This window comes from Telopea speciosissima, chromosome 9 (assembly GCF_018873765.1).
Source record: "Telopea speciosissima isolate NSW1024214 ecotype Mountain lineage chromosome 9, Tspe_v1, whole genome shotgun sequence".
NCBI lineage: Eukaryota > Viridiplantae > Streptophyta > Magnoliopsida > Proteales > Proteaceae > Telopea > Telopea speciosissima.
Genome location: NC_057924.1, coordinates 14878913 through 14902367, shown reverse-complemented (window position 1 = coordinate 14902367; position 23455 = coordinate 14878913). Strand labels below are relative to the sequence as shown.

At 39.3% G+C, this 23455-nt stretch overlaps 3 protein-coding genes across 3 annotated transcripts in view; 1 reads left to right on the top strand and 2 right to left on the bottom strand.

Moving 5' to 3' along the window:
- Nucleotides 1-4375, top strand: part of LOC122640942 (dihydroorotase, mitochondrial) — a 49024-nt gene extending 44649 nt beyond the window's left edge. Inside the window, exons 8-9 of the mRNA XM_043834239.1 lie at nucleotides 3327-3487; nucleotides 4012-4375. Coding sequence (XP_043690174.1) covers nucleotides 3327-3487; nucleotides 4012-4209 — 359 coding nt within the window. The 3' untranslated portion in view covers nucleotides 4210-4375. The remainder of the gene's footprint in view (nucleotides 1-3326; nucleotides 3488-4011) is intronic.
- Nucleotides 4376-6826: 2451 nt separating this feature from the next.
- On the bottom strand, nucleotides 6827-8215 carry LOC122640823 (non-classical arabinogalactan protein 30-like). Its single transcript, XM_043834070.1, has 2 exons — nucleotides 7871-8215; nucleotides 6827-7118 (listed from the first exon to the last, which is right to left on the bottom strand). Exons 1-2 carry the CDS (start codon nucleotides 8208-8210, stop codon nucleotides 6829-6831), a joined length of 630 nt encoding a protein of 209 aa, XP_043690005.1. The 5' UTR covers nucleotides 8211-8215; the 3' UTR covers nucleotides 6827-6828.
- A 7195-nt stretch (nucleotides 8216-15410) lies between these two features.
- LOC122638662 (gibberellin-regulated protein 14-like) lies at nucleotides 15411-17158 on the bottom strand. The gene is made up of 2 exons (XM_043831516.1): nucleotides 16414-17158; nucleotides 15411-15712 (listed from the first exon to the last, which is right to left on the bottom strand). Exons 1-2 carry the CDS (start codon nucleotides 17156-17158, stop codon nucleotides 15411-15413), a joined length of 1047 nt encoding a protein of 348 aa, XP_043687451.1.
- Between the last annotated feature and the right edge of the window lie 6297 nt (nucleotides 17159-23455).

The window sequence follows — 23455 nt, the reverse complement described above, 5'->3', positions numbered from 1 at the left end:
AGCGACAGATGAGTTGGTAATTATGTCTGATATAAATATATAATTAGTTCATTCATTTCTTTACATAGTGGATGTTACGACCTTTTTTTCTCATCCTTTTTCTACCCTCTGGTAAGTCTTTTTCCAGTGTTATTCATCCAGTTTAAAAGTCTGTATTCTACTACTAAAGTAAGTAATTATGGGCGATGTTTTTTTGTTAGTGCTGGTCCTGCTGGATGTGACTTGTGACATGCACTTTTGGATACTTGGTAAACCTTTTGCTTATTCATGCTTTACATGGTATACAAGCAAGAAAGCATGAACTAGGACTTGGGATCCAATTTTGGTTCAAACATGGAACTAGGAAAGGGCAATCTTGGTTTGATCTTTAATTGAAGGTGGATTGCGCTATTAACCATATGTATGATAAGAACATCAAAGTCGGAGCATATGTATTATAGTAAATTTAAGTATCCCTACATTACCTACTCTCTGCCTGACCCGGAGAAGAATTCACCTCTCAATTACATCATCCGGTATGGGTTTTATCATTTTTGCTGTAGATGTGCACTCTTTTCTGAGCCTTCTTCCATGGTCTGATCTCTGCCATGTCTGATATCCCTCTGGCGGCCCTGCCTGCTGGTTCCTCCCTCTCCCTTCCTCCCTCCCCTCCATACCTCTCCTTCAACATTTCTCCTTCCCTCCCTGACACCGGCGCTAAGACCTGGAACTCCCTCTTCAGGCCTGCCCTCTCCTCTGCTAGGGAGGGACACCCTCTCCACTTCATTCCTCCTTCCCTTGTTGGTGACCAATTAGTCGGCCTCTGTCCGTCAGGGATTCTTGACTCTGAAATCTCTAAATGGTCGAACTGCTTGGTAGGTCACTTCCTTGGGAGCACACCTCTCTTCAATATTGTCAAGTCCTCTCTATCTAAGCTATGGTTATCCGTAGGGACCATGGATACTTATCTTCTTGAAAATGGTGTATTTATTTTCAATTTCTTCGAAGAAGTTGATAAACTAAAAGCCCTTGAGGGTGGTCCTTGGCATGTGGGGAAAAATCCCATCTTCCTTTGCCAGTGGGATCACCATCTGCAACTAAATGTTGATTGCTACTCCATCCCTCTATGGATCACGCAGCCTGGTCTTCCTCTCCACTTCTGGTGCAAGAAGGGTCTTAGGATCATCGGATCTGTCGTCGGCAAACCCCTTTACTCCGATAAAAGAACCAAAGAGATGGTAGGTTGTCATTCGCTCGGATTGGTGTTCTTGTCTCTACTGATGCTCTCCCTCCATCCTCAGTCACAATCTTAGATGATGAAGGCTTCTCTTTCCAGCAGAAGATACTCTTCGAAAGACTTCTGCCGTAGTGTGTTGTTTGCAAGGCTTTTTGACATCCCATCCAAGCTTGCAATCCCAAGACTCCTACTACCGCTGGGTGTGATGTAGACTCTTCTCACAAGTACCCTGATGCTGTTGTGTGTGAAGTTGACCCTAGATGGGTGCGAAGAAGTTCCCTAGCCGTGGTCGGAGAAGAAGTTTTTCAAGTACCATACCTGCGGTGAATGGCCCTGGCTCCTCCATCCACCGTTCGCTTCCTTATTTTCCGGCAGCCTCTGCTCATCGTGACCCTAGCTGTGGTTGAATAAGAAGCCATCAACGAAGATCTTGTCGCAAGGAGCTCCCGGCATCAGGCTCTCTGCGTCATCATCCTCCCTCTGGACCATTGGTCCCCCTTCCAGCTACCGGTTGTCCAAATTGATTCACAATCCTCTAGTCTTTTGACCTCTGTGATGGTAAAGATTTCCCTTCCCTTGAGGAGCTGACCTCTAAACCTACTCTCCCTAGCCAATCGACCTGTCATCGTCCTCCTCCAGACTCCTTTGATCCTTTGCTTGTCGATCTGTCACCCTCTCCCCTCAAACCTGGGGATCACCTCCTTTCTCAAAAGGCAGGCTAAATTGTTTTTGTCCCCATGACCCTCACTCACCCCGATTTTACCTACACCTGTTGTGGGCCCCCCTATGGCTCCTTTTCCTTTGTCCATTCCCTCTTTGACCCGACCCTCCCCCTTCCCCTTCCCCTCTTTGGCTGACCCAGCTGGGTCTAATGGGCCAGTTCCCTCTTGCCTCTCGGCTCATTGCTCCAACTCTTCCCGCCTTACCCTCCCTGGTTTGGGTCTTAACTCCAATTTTGGGTTGAACCCCCATGCGCATCACTCTACTGCCCCCCGTCTCTTCATGTTTTTCAACGTCGCAATCTCAGCTCCTCTCCTTTCCCTAAGAAACGTCCCTACCTTACCCACTCCCTGCTCGGCCTGGAGAAGATTTCACCTCTCAACTTGGCTATCAGAGATCACGCACTCTGTCGTGAGACTAGAAACCCAGGATAGAGGGTCTTTATTGAGCCTGGCTTGGTTGTCTTTGGAAAGTCAAGACATTTTTTTCCTTTTGGTGTGCTGTTTTTGTTTGGGCTTTTGCCCCCTTTGTCTTGACCTTGTCTTTTGGTAGGGCTTAGTGTTGGCTTGTGCTTGTATGTTCCCTCCCCCCCCCCCCCCTTTTCTTCCTTTGGTATTGAATTATTTATTCAATCCAAAAAAAAAAAAAAAAAAACTGAAGAATTATTGTAGTTGCTTCCGAAGTTCTGAACAAATCATGGCCGGAATAGATTGGTCATGTTGAGATTGAACATTTCCCTTGTGATCCAATCTGGGGGATTTTATTTTTTTGGTAATTTTTTCTTTAACATGTGCAGAAAGAAGTACTGCTGAAAATTGTAACTTGTAAGCTTTATGCTATGAGTTCCTAACTATGCCTGGGAGTGGTGTTTGCAGTTCAAGGATGGTTCTACCTTTTGTACTTCAAAACAACCAGAAATGAATTATGAACTGCATGGAACACACAATACACACAAGATAGAATATATATGTTGTTAAATAATGGTTATATGTGTAACCACGATAGGGGGAGTCCCTCTATTGTGGGTTCGTTCTTTCCTCTCTCGTTCTTATCATATTTAGTTTTCCTAGTTGTGTTATGATAGGGTTCTAGGTACTAGGAGTCTAGAAGTCTATTCTTTTTCTATTTTCTTTGCTTTGTACTTTCGTAGTCTGAATAGGAAAGCTCTTTGTAATGTGTTGGCTATCTATAAATAAAATTGGAAAGGGGGAGGCTGCTATCGGTTGTTGAACTCTTTCTCTTTCTTCCTCTATCTCTCTTCTCTGGTTTACTGGTTGTCTTATTCTGATATTGTCACATATGTTTTTTTTTTTTTTGGTATTAAACATCATTACGCATTATATATAATGTACCACTTCTGCTGAGACAATTCATTTTGCTCTTCATCTAGGACAGGCTATTGTATCAGCAGTGACTAGTGGAAGTAAGAAATTTTTCCTTGGAACTGATAGTGCTCCTCATGAAAGACAGCGCAAAGAATGCCCTTGTGGATGTGCGGGTATATATAATGCTCCTGTTGCCCTATCACTTTATGCTAAAGTATTTGAAGAGGTAATCTCTCTCTCGGTGTGTGTGTGTGTGTGTGGCACATCTAGTGCTGGCTATGCTAACATGTTTGCTGCAAAGGCATGCTTTTGGGCCCACTGAGCCTATCTGTTTGGTTCATCCCTTGATAATCTCATCAACCATGTAGCTTGATGATGATTTCTGAGCCTTGGATTGGAGGGCTTCTCCATCGTTAATATTATGCAAAACAATATTAACATCTATCAGTACTTGGAAATCGTAAAGGTAACAAAAAAGGAGAAGGGGGGGGGGGCTTCATCCCTGAAACTCCACGTGGCTTGGTATCTTTTACATAAAAACCCACTTGTCTGGTATTTACCGCTTCTTATGGACCAGTGCACGGAAACCTATGTGGCTTCCGTTCACAAGTATGTGCTCTTATTTTATTTTATTTTTTGGGTTGGAAGTGGGGAGAGTAGGGATACAAGAAAATATTTTTCATTTATTGCGTATGGATATGGTCATTTTGTATTTCACTAATACTGTCTATAAACCAATCTGTTATTTAGGCGGGTGCACTTGATAAGCTAGAGGCTTTTACGAGTTTTAATGGGCCAGACTTCTATGGACTTCCTAGAAATACATCAAAAATCAAGCTGATGAAGAACCCATGGAAGGTGCCAGAATCATATACTTTTGCATTTGGAGATATTATTCCCATGTTTGCAGGTCAAACTCTTGACTGGTTGCCATCGACCAACATTTGATCCATCTCTAATCACCAAGAATCACCAATTGTTACTTTTTAACTCATTCTGTTATGTTGGAGACATCCTCCTAAAAAGCAATGTCAATTTTGTGGAGGGTGTTCTCAGTTCTGTCGTGCATTTAAAGCAAAAACAATGCTGTATGTTTATCTGATTATGCTAATAAAATAACCTTTTGGATGCTCATGGTAATAGAGTAACTTTGGAGATGTATCTTATATATGTTAGAATAGAAAACATACATTAAGAAGCAATTAGTCACCGGGACAGGTATTGACAACTCAAATTGAGTTGAGCGAGCCTTCTCTCAGTTAATAGTAATGCAGGGAGCTTAAGGGAAGGGGAGCTGGTTGCAGCCTCACTGCGAAAGGAGGCAGCATGGAGGTTTGGCTATTTGAGTAGGTTAGAGCAGGAGTTGGAGTTGGAAACAGGAAGAAGGGAGAAAGATGGAGAAGCAGACGGCAAAGATCACAGGGATATGGAGGCCAAATGCAGTGGTGCTGAACACCATTCGCAGGAATGCGGAGGCCAAAAGAGCCAGGATGACCCATTAAGCACGTTAAGCTTGCTATGCTTGTAAAACAGCTTGTGTGGGGTATTCATCTTCACTTCACCAGTATGAGAAGCTCTTTCAACCAGTCTTTGATAAAATTCTGAAGTTGGTAACAGCCATGAAATTTTGGGCACAATGAACTAAGCGGCCCTGTTAGTGGTCTATGGCTTCCTCTTCATTGAAGGTTCCCCTCAACAATCACTCTGTCGCCCCTCCTATTGCCTGGTGGGGTCCCATTAATGGATTTCAGAGAGAAGAGAAGAAACAAAGAGGGGGAATGGCCACAATCGATCGAAGGGTGATTCACAGCTGGAAAGGTAATTTCCCATGTGCTTATTTTGTGGGCCCCACCTGTTTTCCCCAATTGGGTAATTTTTTTTTTCTTTCTGGAAATGGTGATTATTCATTAAAGTTATGATTTGTTGTGGTCTTGTGAAGGCTAAGTTATGTGCGAGATATAGAAGATGATGTGTAACTTGTGTTTTAGTCCATTTTGTGTTTGAGATGATTTGGGTGGAAGGGAGGCCACTTTTTCGATCTCGGACCTGGATCCTGTGCATCCGGGCAGCCCGGCTGCATGTGCAGCGCCAGATTCAAGGCGGTGCGCTTTGACCGCCTAACCCTTGCCCAAGCGCCTTGCCCGAGCAGGGGTAAGGCGGTCAAAGTGCACTGCCTTGAGCCTGGCACTGCACATGCAGCCGGGCTGCCCGGATGTACAGGATCTTTTTCGATCTCACACCATTGGGTATCGGCTGATTTTAATATGTGAAAGTAGGGCAATGGTTCTCTGAGCCGCTACGTAGTTTACACCTCAGATGAAATTATTTATGGAAATTATTTATGAGGAAGGGTTTGCTTCTCGTTCGCGAGACTCCTGGCTCTTGCACCAAAGTGGTGGCCAATAAGGGAGGGGCAGGGTGGTCATTGTGCCTTCCCATTGTTTATGGGCCCAAGAGATAGGTAACATGCACCATTCTTTTTCTCATTGTGTTTATTTTTTGAGAAGGGGTTTGCTGCTGGACTGCCTGACTCTTCACCAATGTAGGGTGAATGTGCGGGTTGTTCATATCACTCTCATATGAGAAGGTGCAGGAGATGCTGCTGGACAGCGTTCTTTTTCCTTATTTTTTTATATCTCTTCATATAAAAATGATTAAAAACTTCTTGTGAGGGGGTGTAGACTATCAGAAAGATGAGAAACAATTTTCCTGTGTTTAGTTTCTTAGAATCCTTGCTTACTTTTTGATATCTCAACACTGTTTCTTATTAAAAAAAAAAGGGGGAGGGGGGAGAATCTTATTTCAAAAAGTCTAGTTTCTCTTTCAAAATTTTTTAAGAAATCTCTTTGGAACAGTTGAACTTCAATGAAACAAAGAGAAGGGTTTACAGATGAGGAGTTGTGGGGTTGAGATGTACGTGCCACTAAATGTTAGAATCTTTGACCAAAAAATAAATCCATCCTTGACTCATCTAATATCTTATAATATTTTATAAGTGTATTTAGAATTTGATCTTTTTTTTTTTTAATTGCCTCTTTGTCTTATTCGAAAAAATTCTTTAAATTAAGAATAAAAAAGAAATTTCAAATACAATTTAAAAGTTCATTATATCACCGCTATCAAAAACTATCATTTTCTTGCATATTTTCTTAAATATGCATGTGAAATTATTAAATTTATACTATTTAAAAAATATTATATTAAAAGAGTAAAAAATATAAGATTATAAATTATTTGACACCCTAAAGGGTTTCAATAAGAAAATTCCATTAATTTGACAAACACACACACACACTCTCTCTTTCTCAGTCATGCTTTTAGTGTATATTCATATTTGGAATTGTTATTCCTTATCAAGAGTAGAAATCCGTTATTGAGTTTATTATCAGAAGAGACCAAGAATTACCACATACAGATTCAGGTACTCTGGTACGTAATGGACTAAAAGAGAAAAGCAAACCCTAATACTAAAAAGGGCCATAAGCCCTAGAAAGTAAAGATAAATTAAAAAGGATTGAAATATGAAAATGGATGGGTTCATGACTAGCAACGTACTACGTACTACGTTTAACACTTGGGTGGGTCAAAGGCAAAAGGTCCAACACTATAGAGTGCATAGGAGAGTGGCGTTTTGGTCTTTTCGTACATCAAGGTAGCTCCAGTAACTCCACCGTGAAGGTTAGTCTTCAGACTGCACGTAAGTTTGGGTGATGAAACCAAGAACACCTTGCATTTGTGAACTCCGTAGGTGCTCACAGTCTTTGGTGCTTCTATGAAGAAGTAGCCGTTCTTGTCTGTCTTTCCCTCTACTTCCGTAACGTGCTTTCTGTTGTAACACACTAGTTTAACAACCGCATCTGCACAAAACCCACAACAATTTCATCAATGTGTATCATATTTGGGTAGAACTCATTTTTAAAAACTAGTCGATCGTTATATCCTTATAAGTCCCACATCTAATGTATATTATTACTTTCACGTACATAGAACTCATGTGTAATACATGGAAAAACTCTGAGGATTCTAAACCCAACGGTGGCAACTAAACACGAGGGTTATATTCGTTGCGAGACTTAATCCAACACCTTACTACACAAACTGATCGACAGTCATGTACCAGCTTTGTTCGCGTTCCCGAAGGCATCCCTCTCTTTCAAGAGGATTCGTGACATGTCAAGCCCTGAGAAGATTCTTCGTTTTGCATCGAATTAAACGATATGCTCCATGAAAATTATCTCCTCTAGTTCTCTACCTGGCCCAATTCTCCAGTACCTCTAATAAGAGGGGGTGGATCCCACCCGGATAGAGTGTTTGATAGGGATAGGATGGCTATTGCGTAGCTCTTGTTAGGGACACTGAGCCACTAACGAATCTGGATCAGCTACCCACATGGAGATGGGTGGGGACAGATCTGACCCCACCCGTCCCCCATGTGGGTAGCAGATCTGAACTCGGAGCTGGAGGGGATAAAGATCCCATGCTCCACGGCTTGTGGGGCCCGTCAATTCCTTTGAGGTTCATTCATGCGAACGTACTCCCCAGGCAGAGGTGCAATGAATATCATAAACCAATGTTTGAGAGAGAGAGAGAGAGGGAGAGAGTGACGAACCTGAGAAGGCAGTAGCGTCGGTAAGGGTTTCACTGCCTGAGTACTTGCATGACTTACAGTAAACAACACCTTGCACAGCGACAAGCTTTCTATTGGAATGAGGAGAATGACTCGGTGCGTGACTCGGAGGGTGAGAGTAGTGGTGGTAGTGGTGGTGGTGGTGGTCGGTAGGAGAAGGAGCTGGTGCGTAACTAGGTGGAGTTGAATGATGAATAGGGTGTGGCATATGAAATGGTTTCGGTGGGTGAGCCTTATCGAATGGCTCTCCTGCACTGACACTACTCAACAAGACCAATAAAAGCTGAAGAACAACAAAAATCTTCATTGAAGCAAAACCCATCTCTTACTTCTACTAACAAGGCCAGGGAAAGCTAGAACAAGCAAGCAAGGCAAGACCTGGGTTTTTCCTACCCAAACTGGTATGGACTCTTTATAGTGACTTTGGGTTGATCAAATGGGTATTTAAAAAATGGGAAAAAAAAATGGAGATTTTTTCAGTGGTTATCTAGGGTTTAATCAGCTGGCCGGGAGAGCTTAGGTTGGAAAGATCTCAAGGTTTAAAGTATAGAGATTGATGCATCCGGAGAATGGAGCGTGTATTGGGATTAGGGTTTTCATTAAAAGAAAGAAACTGATAAGCACAAGTAGTGGAGGATGGATTAATTGCTTCACATGCAGCTAGGATTTCTTTCGATCAGTTGCAAATTTTCTAGAATTTTTTTCACAGCTTGCAAGGATTGAAGAAGTTTCTCCCGATGCTCTCTCTTTGTCTGTAGCTCCTCTAGGAAGAGAATACTACAAATACTAAAAGACTAGGGTTTTGGTGGAAGAGTGCACTCTAAGATACTAAAAGTTGGGAAGCCTGTACTCCCTTGACCCTTTTTCTCTCTATACATGCTTTGAAATTTGAATCACATGAATTACTTCTCATTTTTGCCTTACCTTCAACCATTGACCTTGTGATTTGAGTTTTTTCAAAAACCAAGGGTGATTTGAGTTTCATTTGAAAATCAAGAGGTGACGTGTAATTTACTCATTTAATTATTATATTTTAATATTTTTAAACTTTTGATTTGCTTCATAACTGTTCATTTAATAGTTTTAATAATGATAAGTACAATGCTAAAGCCTCATATATGATCAGATCATCAAAACCATCTAGCCTCAAGATTAAAAAATTGATTGTAAGGTGCAATAAAATTTTTGTTGCATCTTGCAATCAATATTTGGAGAATATTTTAGAATTTTCTAACTATGTCTAATCTAATATAAGTTTGTAGTAATTAAAATGTTAATTGAATGATCACAATTTAAGTTGAACATCTACAAATATTAAAATATTATGGTTGGATCCTATCATTCCAATTAAAATCTTTTTGAAACAATTGATGGTGTGGTCTAAAACAAAATATACCACAATGTATATCATGATTTAAAATGTTACATGAACAACCATGATTTAAATCAAAAGTTAAAAAAAAAAAAAGGCATGATGTTGAATCATATATATCCTTTCAATTGCAGTTATTTTGATAGAAATACAAAGTTCAGGCATTTTGGACATTCTTCTTAATCATGTGTTAACATCATCTTAACACCGTTTGATTTACCCAAAAAAAAAAATAATCTTAACACCGTTTGTGCTTAGATTTTCTAAACATAATTTTTAAAATATTAAATATGTTAATTGAATTCCCTTAAATGTGAATACTTCAATTTTTTTTTTTTTTTTTGAAGGGTGGAAATCAATCAATTTCTATTCTGTGTTTCTTGGTACAATCAACCAGCTTCGAGTTGGGTTCACGTTCAATGTTTAAAAACGACTCACAACCATTCAGACGAAATCCACTTACATGAATGTGAACCTGACTCCCAATTTCTACTTCCACTTGAAGAGAAAGGCATGTGAGATGAGCATATACCAACAACCGATTTAGATAATGAGTCAGTCAAACTAAAAACTAATCAATGGTTGGATATTAATGACATGTGATGCTATGTTACGTAGTTTGTAGGCTATTTTGACTTTATGTCCTACTCTTTTTTAAACCCAAAATCCCAAACCGCATCAACTATATATACTAATCTTTTAGTAACCAAGAATTGCTTTGACAATTTAACCCAACTTCCGGGAAACACTCCCTCTTCACTTGTAGATAAAAATAGGCTGTCCCACTCATGGTTTTAGTGCATGGTATCGGAATAGGTATCGATTAACTCGGAAATCGATATAGTATCGGATCAATATCAATAAGGATCTATCAGACAAATTTGCTCTCGATCCTCTTTTAAAAATAGTTTTTCTTTTTAATAATCAAGTTATCCCTTGTCCGTACTGTATCACTAATACGGTATCGACAATATGTAAAATCGATATGGATCGCCCGATACGGGTGATCCGACACCAATACTTAGAACCATGATCCCACTGCGACTCTTTCTTCGTCTAAGTCCCTAGGAGTGTAGTTTAAACTTTGATAACTGGTTAATCATTTAAAAAAAAAAAAAAAAAAAGGAAATAGTTTTATGTCCAGGAGTGTGGTCTACGCCAACACTCCCATGTGTCTATCTCTCCTCCTTAAAATAAGGGGGTAGAAGTGTCTTTTCACATAAGGACAGAGATAGACTCATGGGAGTGCTGGCATAGGCCACACTCCCGAACAAAGATTTTTTTCCAAAAAAAAGAAATAAAGGTGGAGATAAATTGAAAACTGTCCAATAAAATGTAGGTCATAGGATCGATATGTCCCAGAAAATTTGGTGTGCAACTATTCCAAAAAGTTATATCTAGGGGTGTCAATTTTCAGCCCAAACAGATCGAAAACCACTGGGACAAATCGGATTGGATCTAATCGAATCTTTATTGTTTATCGATCTGGTTTTGGTTTGGACTTTTATAAAACCACTAAAAAACTGAACCAGACCAGACAGACCGATTGAATCAACTAAAATCAGAAACCTAAAAACCCGATAAAAACTGAAAAACATTATATAAAAACCATGTCTCTCGATTATTTGTAATGTATATATATATGAAAAATCGCCGAACTAAGAGTTTGTAAAGTCAATCTAATAAAAAACTAAATTGAACCGGATTGAAACCAATCGAAACCGAACTTTGTCTTAATGATTTGGTTTTGGTTAGGCCTAATACCGACTGAAATCAGTTTAGGCAAACCAGAACCAGATCGAACTAATTGATTGACATCCCTAGGCGCATCTATACCATTCCAATGGCTGAAATGATTATATCATCCCTCAACATAATATAAGTTTTATCATATAACCCAAATTAGAGGTGTCAAACGATTAGTTCGTTTACTTTCAATCGGATTTTTTTTTTCCCCTCTTGATTTTTTGTATATACCAGGCTAGACCAAAATCAAATTGATAAGAACACCACCAGGCGGTTGCGCAGCGCACGCCTCCCTTCTGATAGGGGCATGCGTAATGACTGTTGTACCCCTGGAAAGATGGAAATGATCAAGGGTGTGGCAGTCATTTTGCGTGCCCCTATGTTTGGTGCAGGGGGTGGCGAGCGCTATATGACCAGGTGGTGTTCTTTTTCCTTAAGTTTTTTATATATCTATAGAAAAGCGATTCCGCTAAAAGGATCTTATTGGCAACAGTTTCTAGAAAACCACAGTTAGAGGCTCTCTATTGGGAGAATGGATCATCTACACGTACATGAATGTACATCTCAAAGCTAGTCACATGTTTGAATTTTTCTCCTCTCAGGTTCCCTGTCCGGTCAGGTTCGTAAGTTCCTCTCAAGGGAGGGCAGAAATGACGACCTCACCCCACCCGGTTAGTGTGTTTGGGCAGGGGGTGAGGTCGTCATTTCAGGCCTCCTATGAGAGGAACCTACAAACCTGACCGGGCAGGGAACCTGAGAGGAGTTAAGTCCCACATGTTTATCTTGTTTTCATAAATACCCCTCCTCCTCTTGTAAATAGTAAAAATAGAACAGGTGATTGCCTCTCACATATATGTGTACCTGCACGTACGTGCAAAGGAACACGACTCCTTTATTGGGAGCACAGATCATGTCCTTATACAAATATCGTGAGACCCATTGGAGTGGATTCCATATGAGTGGCCTTGGGGGGCCTTAAACGGTATGGGATACCTTTATTGGCAGTGGTTTTCAAAAACCCATCGCTAAAGGCTCTTTGTTTTTTTTGGTAAGAATGCTAAAGGCTCTTAGATGGATAAAAAAATTGCTCCCAAATCCTCCACTTTTAATCTTTTATGTCGCAGAAGCGACCTTTTCGTGTTGTCGTTTTATTAAATTTTTATTATTTTACAAACTAAGAAAAGGAAGATCAAAGCATTAAACATGAATAAGAGTGATTTGTGATGCTAGCTTTTGTCAAGGAGCAGCCAACGATGGTCTTGGTGTTAAGAAAACAATGCCCAGAATGATGATTTGCAGAAGAAAACGAGAAACAGAGAAAGCACACAACACACAACACTAGAGATTTACGTGGTTCACCCCCAAGATGGGAAGCTACGTCCACGGCCGAGCAATAGATCAAATTTCACTATCTTTTGGAAATGTTACAAAATCTCTCATACAGAGATAAGAACATTATATGGAGAAGCCTTAACCCGAAGAAGTACAAGAATACCCCTGGACCCAGAAATTGCCAAACCAGACAGGGTCGGACCAAAACATTACGTATATTCCAAAATATACCGTTTTGAAGATCTCGACTAGCCCAACACAACACCCCACTTCCGGCAGAATGTACACCACTTTTCGACAATCCGAGATCGTTTCGAGGCTGAAATGGCCCTCTAAAGCCCCAACGGCATATTTGGAACGAAAATCAGGCTTCACCAATAACACTTGAATTATTTCGCAATTCTGCAAGGGCTTCTCTTTATACTGTTTCTATGCCATGTTGTTTCAAATCGGTGCTTGTCGGTGAAGCCATGTCTATTCGTTTGGCATTGTTAGAAGTTATTTCTGAAGGATATAAACATTTGGTGGTACGTAGAGAAAGATCATAGAGATTTGGTGTCTTGTCTCCAACGTGGGTTATGTTACCCGCCACTAGAAGTAAAACCTGTAGTGGATGATATTCTCCATTTGTCGTCTTATTTTACTTCTTGTTCGTTTACATATGTTCCAAGGGAGATTAATAGTAATTGACTACCTGACGAGGAAAGAGTTGTTGGTAACGTGCACAACAATCTGACCAAATTTCGATCCATAGATCCAAGGATTATTTTCAACTTCATCCATGTGTAATTCACGTTGATCTTAATAAAGTTTCTCATTATTTCTACCCAAAAAAAAAAAGTATTAAACATGAATCCAACGATTCAAAAGAGAGTTATAAAAATCAGGTAGAATCGAGATCGGGTGTGAATCTGGCAAGTCCCAATCTGATTCCGTTATCTCAAACCATGATTGCTCTCTTTAAAGTATAGTAAACAATATATCTCAGCTGTACAACAATGATGTAGATAGTACACCTTAATTCATAAGGCTAAAGCCAATCTAATAAGGTAGACAGGATCTGGCTCTCCTCCAGCCGTGGCCGGAGCTGGAGGGTCCAGCGCTCTGAAACCACCCCAAAAATAGGGGGAGTTGGTCATTTCAGACCAGCCCACCTCTGTTTTTGCTAGCGTTTAGCGGGGCTAGCACCACGGCTGGAGAAAATCCATTTCCAGCTAGACAAGGCGCTAAATATGTCCTAGGGAGAGAGTGTTAAATTTGGAAGGAAACAAATACAATTAATTAATTTTACATATTTAAAAGATTGAAATTTCAATAAGAAAAGAAATGGGTCATGAAAAAAAAAATCAGATTCAGATTAATTCAAGAATTAATGTTTATTTTTCAATAAATCGGGACAAACATTTTGCTCAAGTTTCTTAAAAATAAATTTTTGGGAGAGAATGCTATCAGACTACGTAGTATACGCTAGCACCTTGTTGTGTCTATTTCTCTCCTTCCCCCAATCCCTCCTATGAAATGATATCTGCTCCTATATTAATTAATTTTACATATTTAAAAGATTGAAAATTCAATAAGAAAAGAAATGGGTCATGAAAAAAAAAATCAGATTCAGATTAATTCAAGAATTAATGTTTATTTTTCAATAAATCGAGACAAACATTTTGCTCAAGTTTCTTAAAAATAAATTTTTGGGAGAAAATGCTATCAGACTACGTAGTATACGCTAGCACCTTGTTGTGTCTATTTCTCTCCTTCCCCCAATCCCTCCTATGAAATGATATCTGCTCCTATTATGAGGAGAGAAAGATAGATACATGCACTAACATACGCTAAGCAGGGAATTCATCAATCCCTAAAATTTTACATCCCAAAACTTTTGGGGTGAATTATTAATGAATTACTCAAAAAAAAAAAATTTGAAATTTAAAATTTTTGGGGCTGAAATATGAGTTCGGTTCCTCAACACGTACTAATAGGTGAACGTACATATGAGAGCCAACCACCTGTCCTATTTTTGTCATTTACAAGGGGAGGAGGGGTTTTTATGAAAACAAAATTAAAATGTGATTGCCCCTAAAATGTATGTTCACCAATTGGTATGTACAGATGATCCATTCTCCAAATATTTGTTTCCCAAATTATTTGCAAACTATTCATAGCTCTCAAAAAATCACAAAGCTTTTCAAAATTTTAAACCAATTTGGATTCGATTTAATTTTCCTGAAATTTTCAAACATTTTTAACTATGGGTGATCACTACAAACAATCCAACTAAATTTTTTTTTGGGTAAAGACAATCCAACTAAAATTTGATGTCCAGCATGAAACAGATGTTGAGTTTGTCTAAGAGTCCAGCCATAACTTTCTCTCAAATCCAATGAATTTTGAGAAAAAACAATAATTTTCATTATTACACCAAAAGGATTTCATTCTCCAAGCAGGTGTCTCGTGTGGAACCCTTCATGTTTCAATGTTTGGATAGGAATGCTGGGCCATTTTCGTGATAGTAATTGTTTGACGCCAAAAACTTTTATTATTCAAAGTAACTAATGTCTGAATGACAACTGTATAGGTGTATTTAGAATTTGATATTTTCTTTTAATTGCCCCTTGTCGTATTCTTAAAATAATTTCAAGTTAGAGATCATTAAAAAACCCTCAAGATCATTATTTACTTAGTTTTTTATTATTAAGTTTTTAGATTTTTTTTCTAGATGGATTTTTATCGGAGTATTCGGATTTTTTTTCAGTCATCTCTAAATGAGTACGGATGTCCCTAAACGAATACGGATGCAGATCGAATTCGAATTTTTGATTATTCATTTACAACCCTAAATAATATGTACCCCATCATCATCATCATCATAAAGAGGGAAGAGCAAAGGTTAAAAAACTAATCACTTTATTTATTTATTTTTTTTTGGTAAAGAATCACTTTATTATGTATCATATAAATCAAGTCTGATAAATAGAAATGAATCGAGCTATGCAGCCAAAGTCCATACATTGGCATTCATGGAACGATACTTATTTAGGGACATGCAAGGAACTTGAGAGTTTGAGAAATCTATCAACAATTGGACTCGAAGGCAAGAGGCCCAGGAGTGTAGACATCGTAAGTGTCCGAGGCTAAAGCTTTCTTGGGATTGACCTCGTACTTCAAGGTGGCTCCAGTGTCTCCACAGTTTAGTTTAGATTTCTTCTGGCACTTAGGGTAAGGTGATGAAACCAAGAACACCTTACAGTATGAAACCGAGGAGATGGTGATTTTCTTTGATGCTTCAAAGAGGAAGCAACCAGTCTCGTCTGTAGTCTTTTCTTCTTCGATCGTTAAAAGCTTGGTGATGTTGCACCCTAGCTTTACTTTCGCACCTGCAACCAAAGCCCATAACAAGTTTACTGTCATTTAAATATATATTTTTTTGATGATCATATATTCAACAAAACGCAAAAAAATTCAACAAAACGCAAAAAAATTTAGAAGAAGAAGAAAGAAAATGAGAGAATATGTGGGTAATTGAATATATGGGTCTTTCTAGGCGTCATTATGCCTAGTGAAGTATAACAGTTCACTATTTGCCACTTTGTAGTACATGGGTTAGTCCATGTGATAGAAGAACCCACATGCATCTCATCAATCAAATTTTAGTCCAAATTAAATAAGAAAAGTTGTTCAAACTCTAATTCAAACCGATAATGTAATTATAGCTATTTCCTCTACTCATTTTAAGCTGAAATTGTACCAAGGAAATGAATGTCTGATCTTTATCCTCTTAGTTCCCTGCCCGGTACAGTTCATCCGATTCCTCTCATAAGGGGTGGAAATGAACACCTCACTGCCTGGGTGGGGTCCACCCCCCTCTTATTAGAGGCATTGGGAAACTGTATCGGACAGAGAACTTGAGAGGATAATTTTGCGATGAATGTCTGGTCCACAATCACATGGACTAACCCATGTATTGCCATGTGACAAATAGTGAAACGTTATACTTCTCATGCCAAATTAAACTGAATGAGAGCGTAGTAATTGTGAAATTAAGTGAAAAGATAGAGGAAAAGAGGAGGAGACAAACCAACGACTGGATCTGAAAGGGTATCACTGTCGCATGACTTGCAATAAACAACCCCTTCCACAACCACATACTTGGCGGGCGGGGCTTCGGGAGCATTATCAGGTGGGAAGCTTGGAGGTTGAGCTGGTGAGAGACTTGGACTGTGAACTGGAGGAGGGAGTGTAGGAAGGTGGCTAGGAGAGTGACTTGAAGGGTACCCATGTGGGAAGAAGAACCGGAATCCAACCAGAGAAGGAAGAGTTGGAGTATGAACTGGAGGAAGGTAGACTGGAGAGAAACTTGGTGTCTGAACTGGAAGAGGGAGAGTAGGATGGTTGGTTGGAGATAAAGTTCTTGGAGGCTTCACTGGAGGAAGGACAGTGGGAGGTTGAACTGGAGGGGGGAGAGTAGGAGGGTTGGTTGGAGATAAAGTTCTTGGAGGCGTCACTGGAGGAAGGACAGTGGGAGGTTGAACTGGAGTGGAGAGAGTAGGAGGGTTGGTAGGAGACAGATTTGAAGGCTTCCCTGGAGGACGGACACTTGGAGGGTAAACTTGTGGGGGGAGAGTAGGAGGGTTGGTAGGAGATAGATTTGAAGGCTTCACCGGAGGAAGGACACTTGGAGGGTAAACTGGTCGGGGGAGGGTAGTAGGAGAGTGGCTCGGAAAATCGTTCAATGACTCAGCAACACTACTCAACAAGAGTAGTACTACTGAAAGCTGAAGAACAGAGAAGAAGACATTCTTCATTGAAGCAAAACCCGCCATTCCTTCTTCTGATCACTTCTGCTGAGAATGAAGAAGCAAGTCGAACTCAAAATGGGTTGGGTTTTATAGTGGTTTTGGGAATCTTTTTTCAACGGTTATAAATTTTAATATCGATCCCAAAAGTGAAATTTAAAAAGATGGCAAGGATTTTCTATCGGTTGTAGGTAACTTTAAGAAACTGGGTTCATTGAGTGTAGATCAAGTTCTCGTATAAGAACCATTTTCTTGGATTTGACTTTTCTCCAGTTGTGGCGGGAGTTGGAAGATCCAACCCACCAAAAACAAGGGGAGTACGATCATTTCACACGGGCCCACTTGGGTTCCACCTGTGACATAACCAAAACCCCCCTTGTTTTGCTGGGTTGCACCCTCCAACTCCCATCACAGCTAAAGGAAAGCCAAATTGCATTCTCATACGCTCTTAGACCCACATATGAAATTTAAGAGAGTAAGTGAATTCCATCTATACACCTCCAACTTCAGATTCATTAAGGTTGGAGACTCATGCAAGCATGGACAGTCTAGGAGTGTTGTGTTGTGATTATCGATATTTTGTTTAATAATAATATAGAATATATTTTTTTAATTATTTATAGAATTTGGTCAACATAAAAAGGAAGATCGTACTCGTACAATTAAAGAAGCTGTTCGCAAGCTTTGATCAATGGAATATTAATGGACAAGTGGCCGAGGAGTGCATGTTGCTTCACGGACTTGGATCTTGTGCAGCTGTGGCGGGAGCTGCACTGTGTAGCACCAAAAACCACCTTACATACAGGGGGAGGGTGGACATTTCACCTGTGGGGCTCAGGTGGGACCCACCTATGAAATGACTACCTTACCCCTGTTTTTTCTGTCGCTGTACAGGTGCAGCTCCCACCACGGCTGGATAAGATCCACTTCCTTGCTTCACAGCACATCTAGATGAGAGCAAGGTTACACATAATACCAGTTCGGATTGAAGAAAGTCCTGCCTCAAGCATTCATAATTGATATCTTGCAAGGCTGGTAGAAGTTTCTTTTGATGCTCTCCTCGATGTATTGTTTTCTTGATCAGCTTAATCTTTTTTTCTCAATTAATTAATTAAGGAAGAAGTTTGGTGTAATCTTTTTTGTTTTTTTTTTTGTCAGAATCTGAAAATTTATTACAGATCATAGTCGGGGGAAAAATTCTGACCTACAGAATTACAAGAGGTGGGGGGGGGGGGGGGGCCCAAAAACAGGACAAAAAGAAACGGAGACACCTGTAGCTAAAAGGCGGGCCTCATGTATAACAAAATGAGAAATTAAAGCAAAGGAAACATAGGTGGCCCAGTCTAAAGAAGACGAGAATCGCCGAAGGGCCAGCAACACAAGACGACAGTTCGAGAGAACCATTAGGTGGGTAATCTACAAGTTACACCCGAGAAGCAGGACATCACGGATATAGCCTCAGTTTCAAACAAAAAAGCCGATGAACCCAAACTAGTCTTACACTTGGCACAAAAAAAACGACCATCAAAGGCACAAATTAAAGAACCATGACCACCGCTGCATAATCAAAGTTGGTGAAAACCCTATTCTTTATCTTGACTTAAAGAATTTTTAGGGATAAGACAAGGGTTTCGGTTTGGGCTGAGTCAGTTTGATGAACTTTTAGGACTAAGACAACTATTTTTTAAAGGACAAAATTTTCCTCCCACCATCCTAGGTTTCACAAACCCCTCCTAGGATTTTTGTATGTCCGAAAGTACCCTCTTGATACCCATTCCCACTCTCTTCCGGCCCTCAAAGAATGGGATCCCATTCACCGTTGAGTGGGATGTGATGATGAAATTTTAATTCTCTCCAATTCCTAAAAGTGTGCAGTGCGGCCGTGCCAGGTGGAGATGTTGACACTTGGCAGCTTAGACATTCAACAGTCCAAATTTTTTTTCTTCTCGAGGTGCCAAATGTCGACATCTCCACCTGGCACTGCCGCACTGCACACTTTTAGGGAATTAGAGAGGATTATTTTCCAATGAAACTGGGTCCTTTCTTAAAAGTAGGTGAACTTTTAAGAAAATTTTGGTGTAATCAAAGTTGGTGTCAATACGTTCAATTCGGGCCGGTTTCAGTTTGGGCTTAATTGATTTTGGTGTGGGAATGCTAAATCTGAAACCAAACCACTACGGAAATGTTTGGTTTCGGGTTCTTACCAGTTTGTTGCTGGGGTTTCGATTTGGTTTGATATATATGTATACATAATAATGGGATAAATATTTTTTTTTAATGAATTTTGGGGTGTTGTCGGTTTCTTATCAATTTATATCGATTTCCAAATCCGATTTTTCACTCGATTTCAGTCTGGTTTCGAGTTACGTTGGTTTTAGTCTGATTTCATGCTTACAATATCTCAATACAAAGCTGATCCAATAAGGATCGGTTTGGTTCGTTACAGACTCATTCAGGTTGGTTCGGACCAATTTCACCGGTTTGGTTTGTGTTTCGACACCACAATAAAAAAGGTTACTTTTCTGTTGACCAAATTGGTTACAACAAAATGTGCCCCATTAATTAACCTTTTATTTTCTGCTTATGCTTGAAGTTATAAAATTATAATCCTAAATTGGTTTATTCAGATCTTTCCTCCTAATTTCTTAAGACTTAAGGTTGGAGATTTTTTGTGAAAAATTAAAAAACTCAGAACTAAACAATTGTCAAGCGTACAAAGATCTACCCACGTGCCTTACTCTTAAGTAAAAATATTTCTTTGGAGTGGGACAAACAAATGGTTGACCTTATTTTTTATCTTTTTTTTGTTACCAAAGAAATTAGAAAATAATTAACGTGAGAGAGATTAACAAAAGATTAATTAAAAAATAATAAAAAAATAAAAAGATAAACTTAGGAAACAAGGTACAGAAAACTATTAGATAGAGGAACTCACGCGTACATGAAGTGACACAAAAAAGTCTATGGGTAATCGATGTGTGACTATTCTCCCAGCAGTCACTTCAATTGTTAGAAAGACATGAAATGACAATTTTATCATATCATTTATGTCTTCTATTGGATGAAGGGTGATCGTGTACATACATGACCTTATATGAAAACCATACCTTAAATATGTATGGATACACCTAATTCTACCACATGGAAGAGCGATGTGGTAATTAATTCACTGAATATCTATAAACAGTCAGGATTGATCACATATTAAATTCCATACTAAAAAACTCAATCTTTAACCCTCTCTTGTATTAGGCTATTAGCATGCACCTTCTCTTCAATTCAAGTACCGGTTCACACCCTCTTGATACGTCTACATTTTGTAAATGCTTTGTATTGTTAATTTAACATCCCATGTGGCAAATGTGCAGAATGGCCTTTCGTGTTGCTAGAATTCCAAATCAGTTTTTATTTTATTTTATTTAGAACGCTGACTGGTTGCGTGGATCCTACGCTCATATACAAGAATACATGAATTTATCAATCTACCCTATAAAATAAAAAATCTCATCCATGATGATGCCCCTATGTATGCTCATTGTCCCCCCTCCCCCCACTAATTCAAGTGCTACATGTTCAGACATCAATCTCTCGATCATTAGTTTTTTAATTTTTTCTCGTACCACCTCTTTGCATATTCTTCTTCATGTTCCTTCTCCAAGAGTGAAGTTTTGATTATAAATTCCTCTACTATAAGCATGGTGCAGCTCAAAATATTTTTAAAAGAGACAGAAAATTCCACAGATCATGAATGCATTTAACCCTTCCCTAAAACTTTCCTTCATCACTGATCTATTAAATCCTTTGTAAAATTGGGAAAAGGCAACACACGGCAAAGTGGTCAAGGTTGACCTTTCATCAGTTTGCAATCCCCAATCAAAGAGGGTCTTATTGTAATTATGAATTTCTCATGGAAGATATTTTCAAATGATCCCAAAATTTAATTATATTCCTCAGCCATGTATTGGCATTTTCAATTGTATTTACTTGTAAAATCAAAGGTAAAATTTTCTTGATCGTTGTCCAAATCGGATGAGCCTTAAATTTTGTGGATAAATAGATCTCAAAGTTCCATCATCATATGTTAATTTTCATCCCAAATAGAATTTGCTAAGAGGCAGATTTGAATTTCAAAATTCAAGCAGTAGGATAGTGCATAGGCTTGCATGGACTACATGGAGGTGCTGTGTTAATATATGGGAGGTTATTTTGTTTAGGGAAAAAGAATGCCATCCAGTTGCGTAGGGTACGCCACCCCTGCCCAAGCAGAGGGATGTGCAAATGACTGCCACACCCCTAGGAAAGACGTAAATGATTAAGGATACGGTGGGTATTTCACGCTCCTCTGTGTTTGGGAGTAGGTGCGGCGTGAGCTGCGCAACTGTCTAGCGTTCTTTATCCCTTTGTTTAATTAGGTTTCAAAATTTGTCATGTGATCAATCCAAATCATAAACTATCTATCCAACAAATAGTATTTTCACATCATCATTACACATGGTACAACAAAGATGGGCTAATTAGGTAAGCTTACCGAAGCCTGCTGTTCAAGTGAGTTTTTCCACTGTTTGTTTTTTTCTCCCTTTTGCAAAGTTTAATTTTCCTAAGACAAAAGGTTTTGTGCACGGTCGCACACAAAACCATTGGATGGGACAAATAGCCTCCTTGAAATAACCGCACTAACCCTCCCCTATTTTACAAATCGTCGATGGACTTCCGCAGATGTGCATGAATCCCTTCCCCTTTTCCTATTGAAAATTTTAAACTTCAATTTTTATTATTTTTGTTTTTTGTGGAAATTTAAACTTCAATTTGAAACTTCAAAATATATTTTTTTCTTCCAATCTAAATGCATTTTCGTATGGAGTTCTTCAAATAATTGAAAACTCAACTTTGGAATCCTTATTCAGGAATCCATACGTAATATTACAAGCATGAGAAACCCAAATGTAATTTTCTCAAATTTTTGAAACATATTTAACCTAAGGAGCGCTGTTCTCTGTGCCGCAGCGCAAGCTGCACCTAGACACATGGGGTGGGTGAAATGACCACCCTACCCCCCTGAGTGGTAGACCCATGTGCCTAATTATATCTATGCAGGCTATGTTTTGGGTATCTTATGTTTGAAATATTACATTTGGGTATATCTAGGTTAAGCTATGTTTTGGTAACACCCGTAAGTTTAAAATTTTTCACATTTTCAACTTTTCCGAACGGAGAAAGCAATTGTATCAACATGATATATTTGTCCAGAGAAAACTTTTCGGCTAGTGAACCGTTCGGAATTCGGCTACATTATCTTTCTTGATTTTTTCTCCTATGTTTAATCCTATATACTGTTGGGTAATAAAAGAGTCATTGAGAAGAGAGAAAAACAAAAAAAAACATCATAGATTGTTGGAGCTTGAAGGTACTCAGTATACAACACCAGAGGTCTTGAAGCCCAAATTCCTTTAGTAAAAGGGCATGATAGGACCAGATGTTAAATTTCTAAACTGATTTGTTTACACTTTACAAAGACAGTGATTCAAACTGTGCTTGATAATCAAGAACGGTACTGGTTTGAACAAGTTTGCTTAAGGTACCTGAGGATCTTCATATGCAGAAGGGCCAAAAAGCAATTTAATAGAGACTTCAAACTCCACCTAACTACGCAGCAATCGATTATGAAATAGCCACTGAAACCAGCTCGATGCATCACCATCCAAATGAAAAGAAACTATGGATAATCTTTGATGCTCTGGACTTTGATTGAACAAAAAAAACTGATCGACCTTGAATAACCACTCAGTAGGATCACTCCCACTGAATCGCGAAAAATCCAAGCGAGGTGCACGAAACATTGAAGATTGAACCAAGTTTTGGGTAGGATCTGACCCAGGAGAACTGCGATCATGAAACGAAGTCTGCCTTTGAGCTTCCACAGGGCCCAACCAAAATGGGCCCTCAAGATCCAACTAGGCCCACACCAACAAAACAGAAAAGGATAAACAAAAAAAATAGACGATGTACTGAAGGCGAAAGAAAAGAGAAGAGGAGCAAACAAACCCTAGAAAGGGTCAATGAAGGATAGAGAAGAAATAGGGAAAGGGAAGAACTCAAAAGGCAACAATGGAGGACGGAGAAGTACATATGGACAACAAAACCGAAGCCGGTGAGCAACGAACAAAGAAGGCAGCAGCACAGAGAGGCCAAATTTACCCCCCAACCGAAAACCCGACCAGCACAGCTAAAAGAGAAACTCCACTCATAGAAGCTTAAGAGGAATGAAGAAAGAAATCAATGCATGTAGACGAACTAAAAGACTAAAACCTAGAGAGAAAAAAAAAC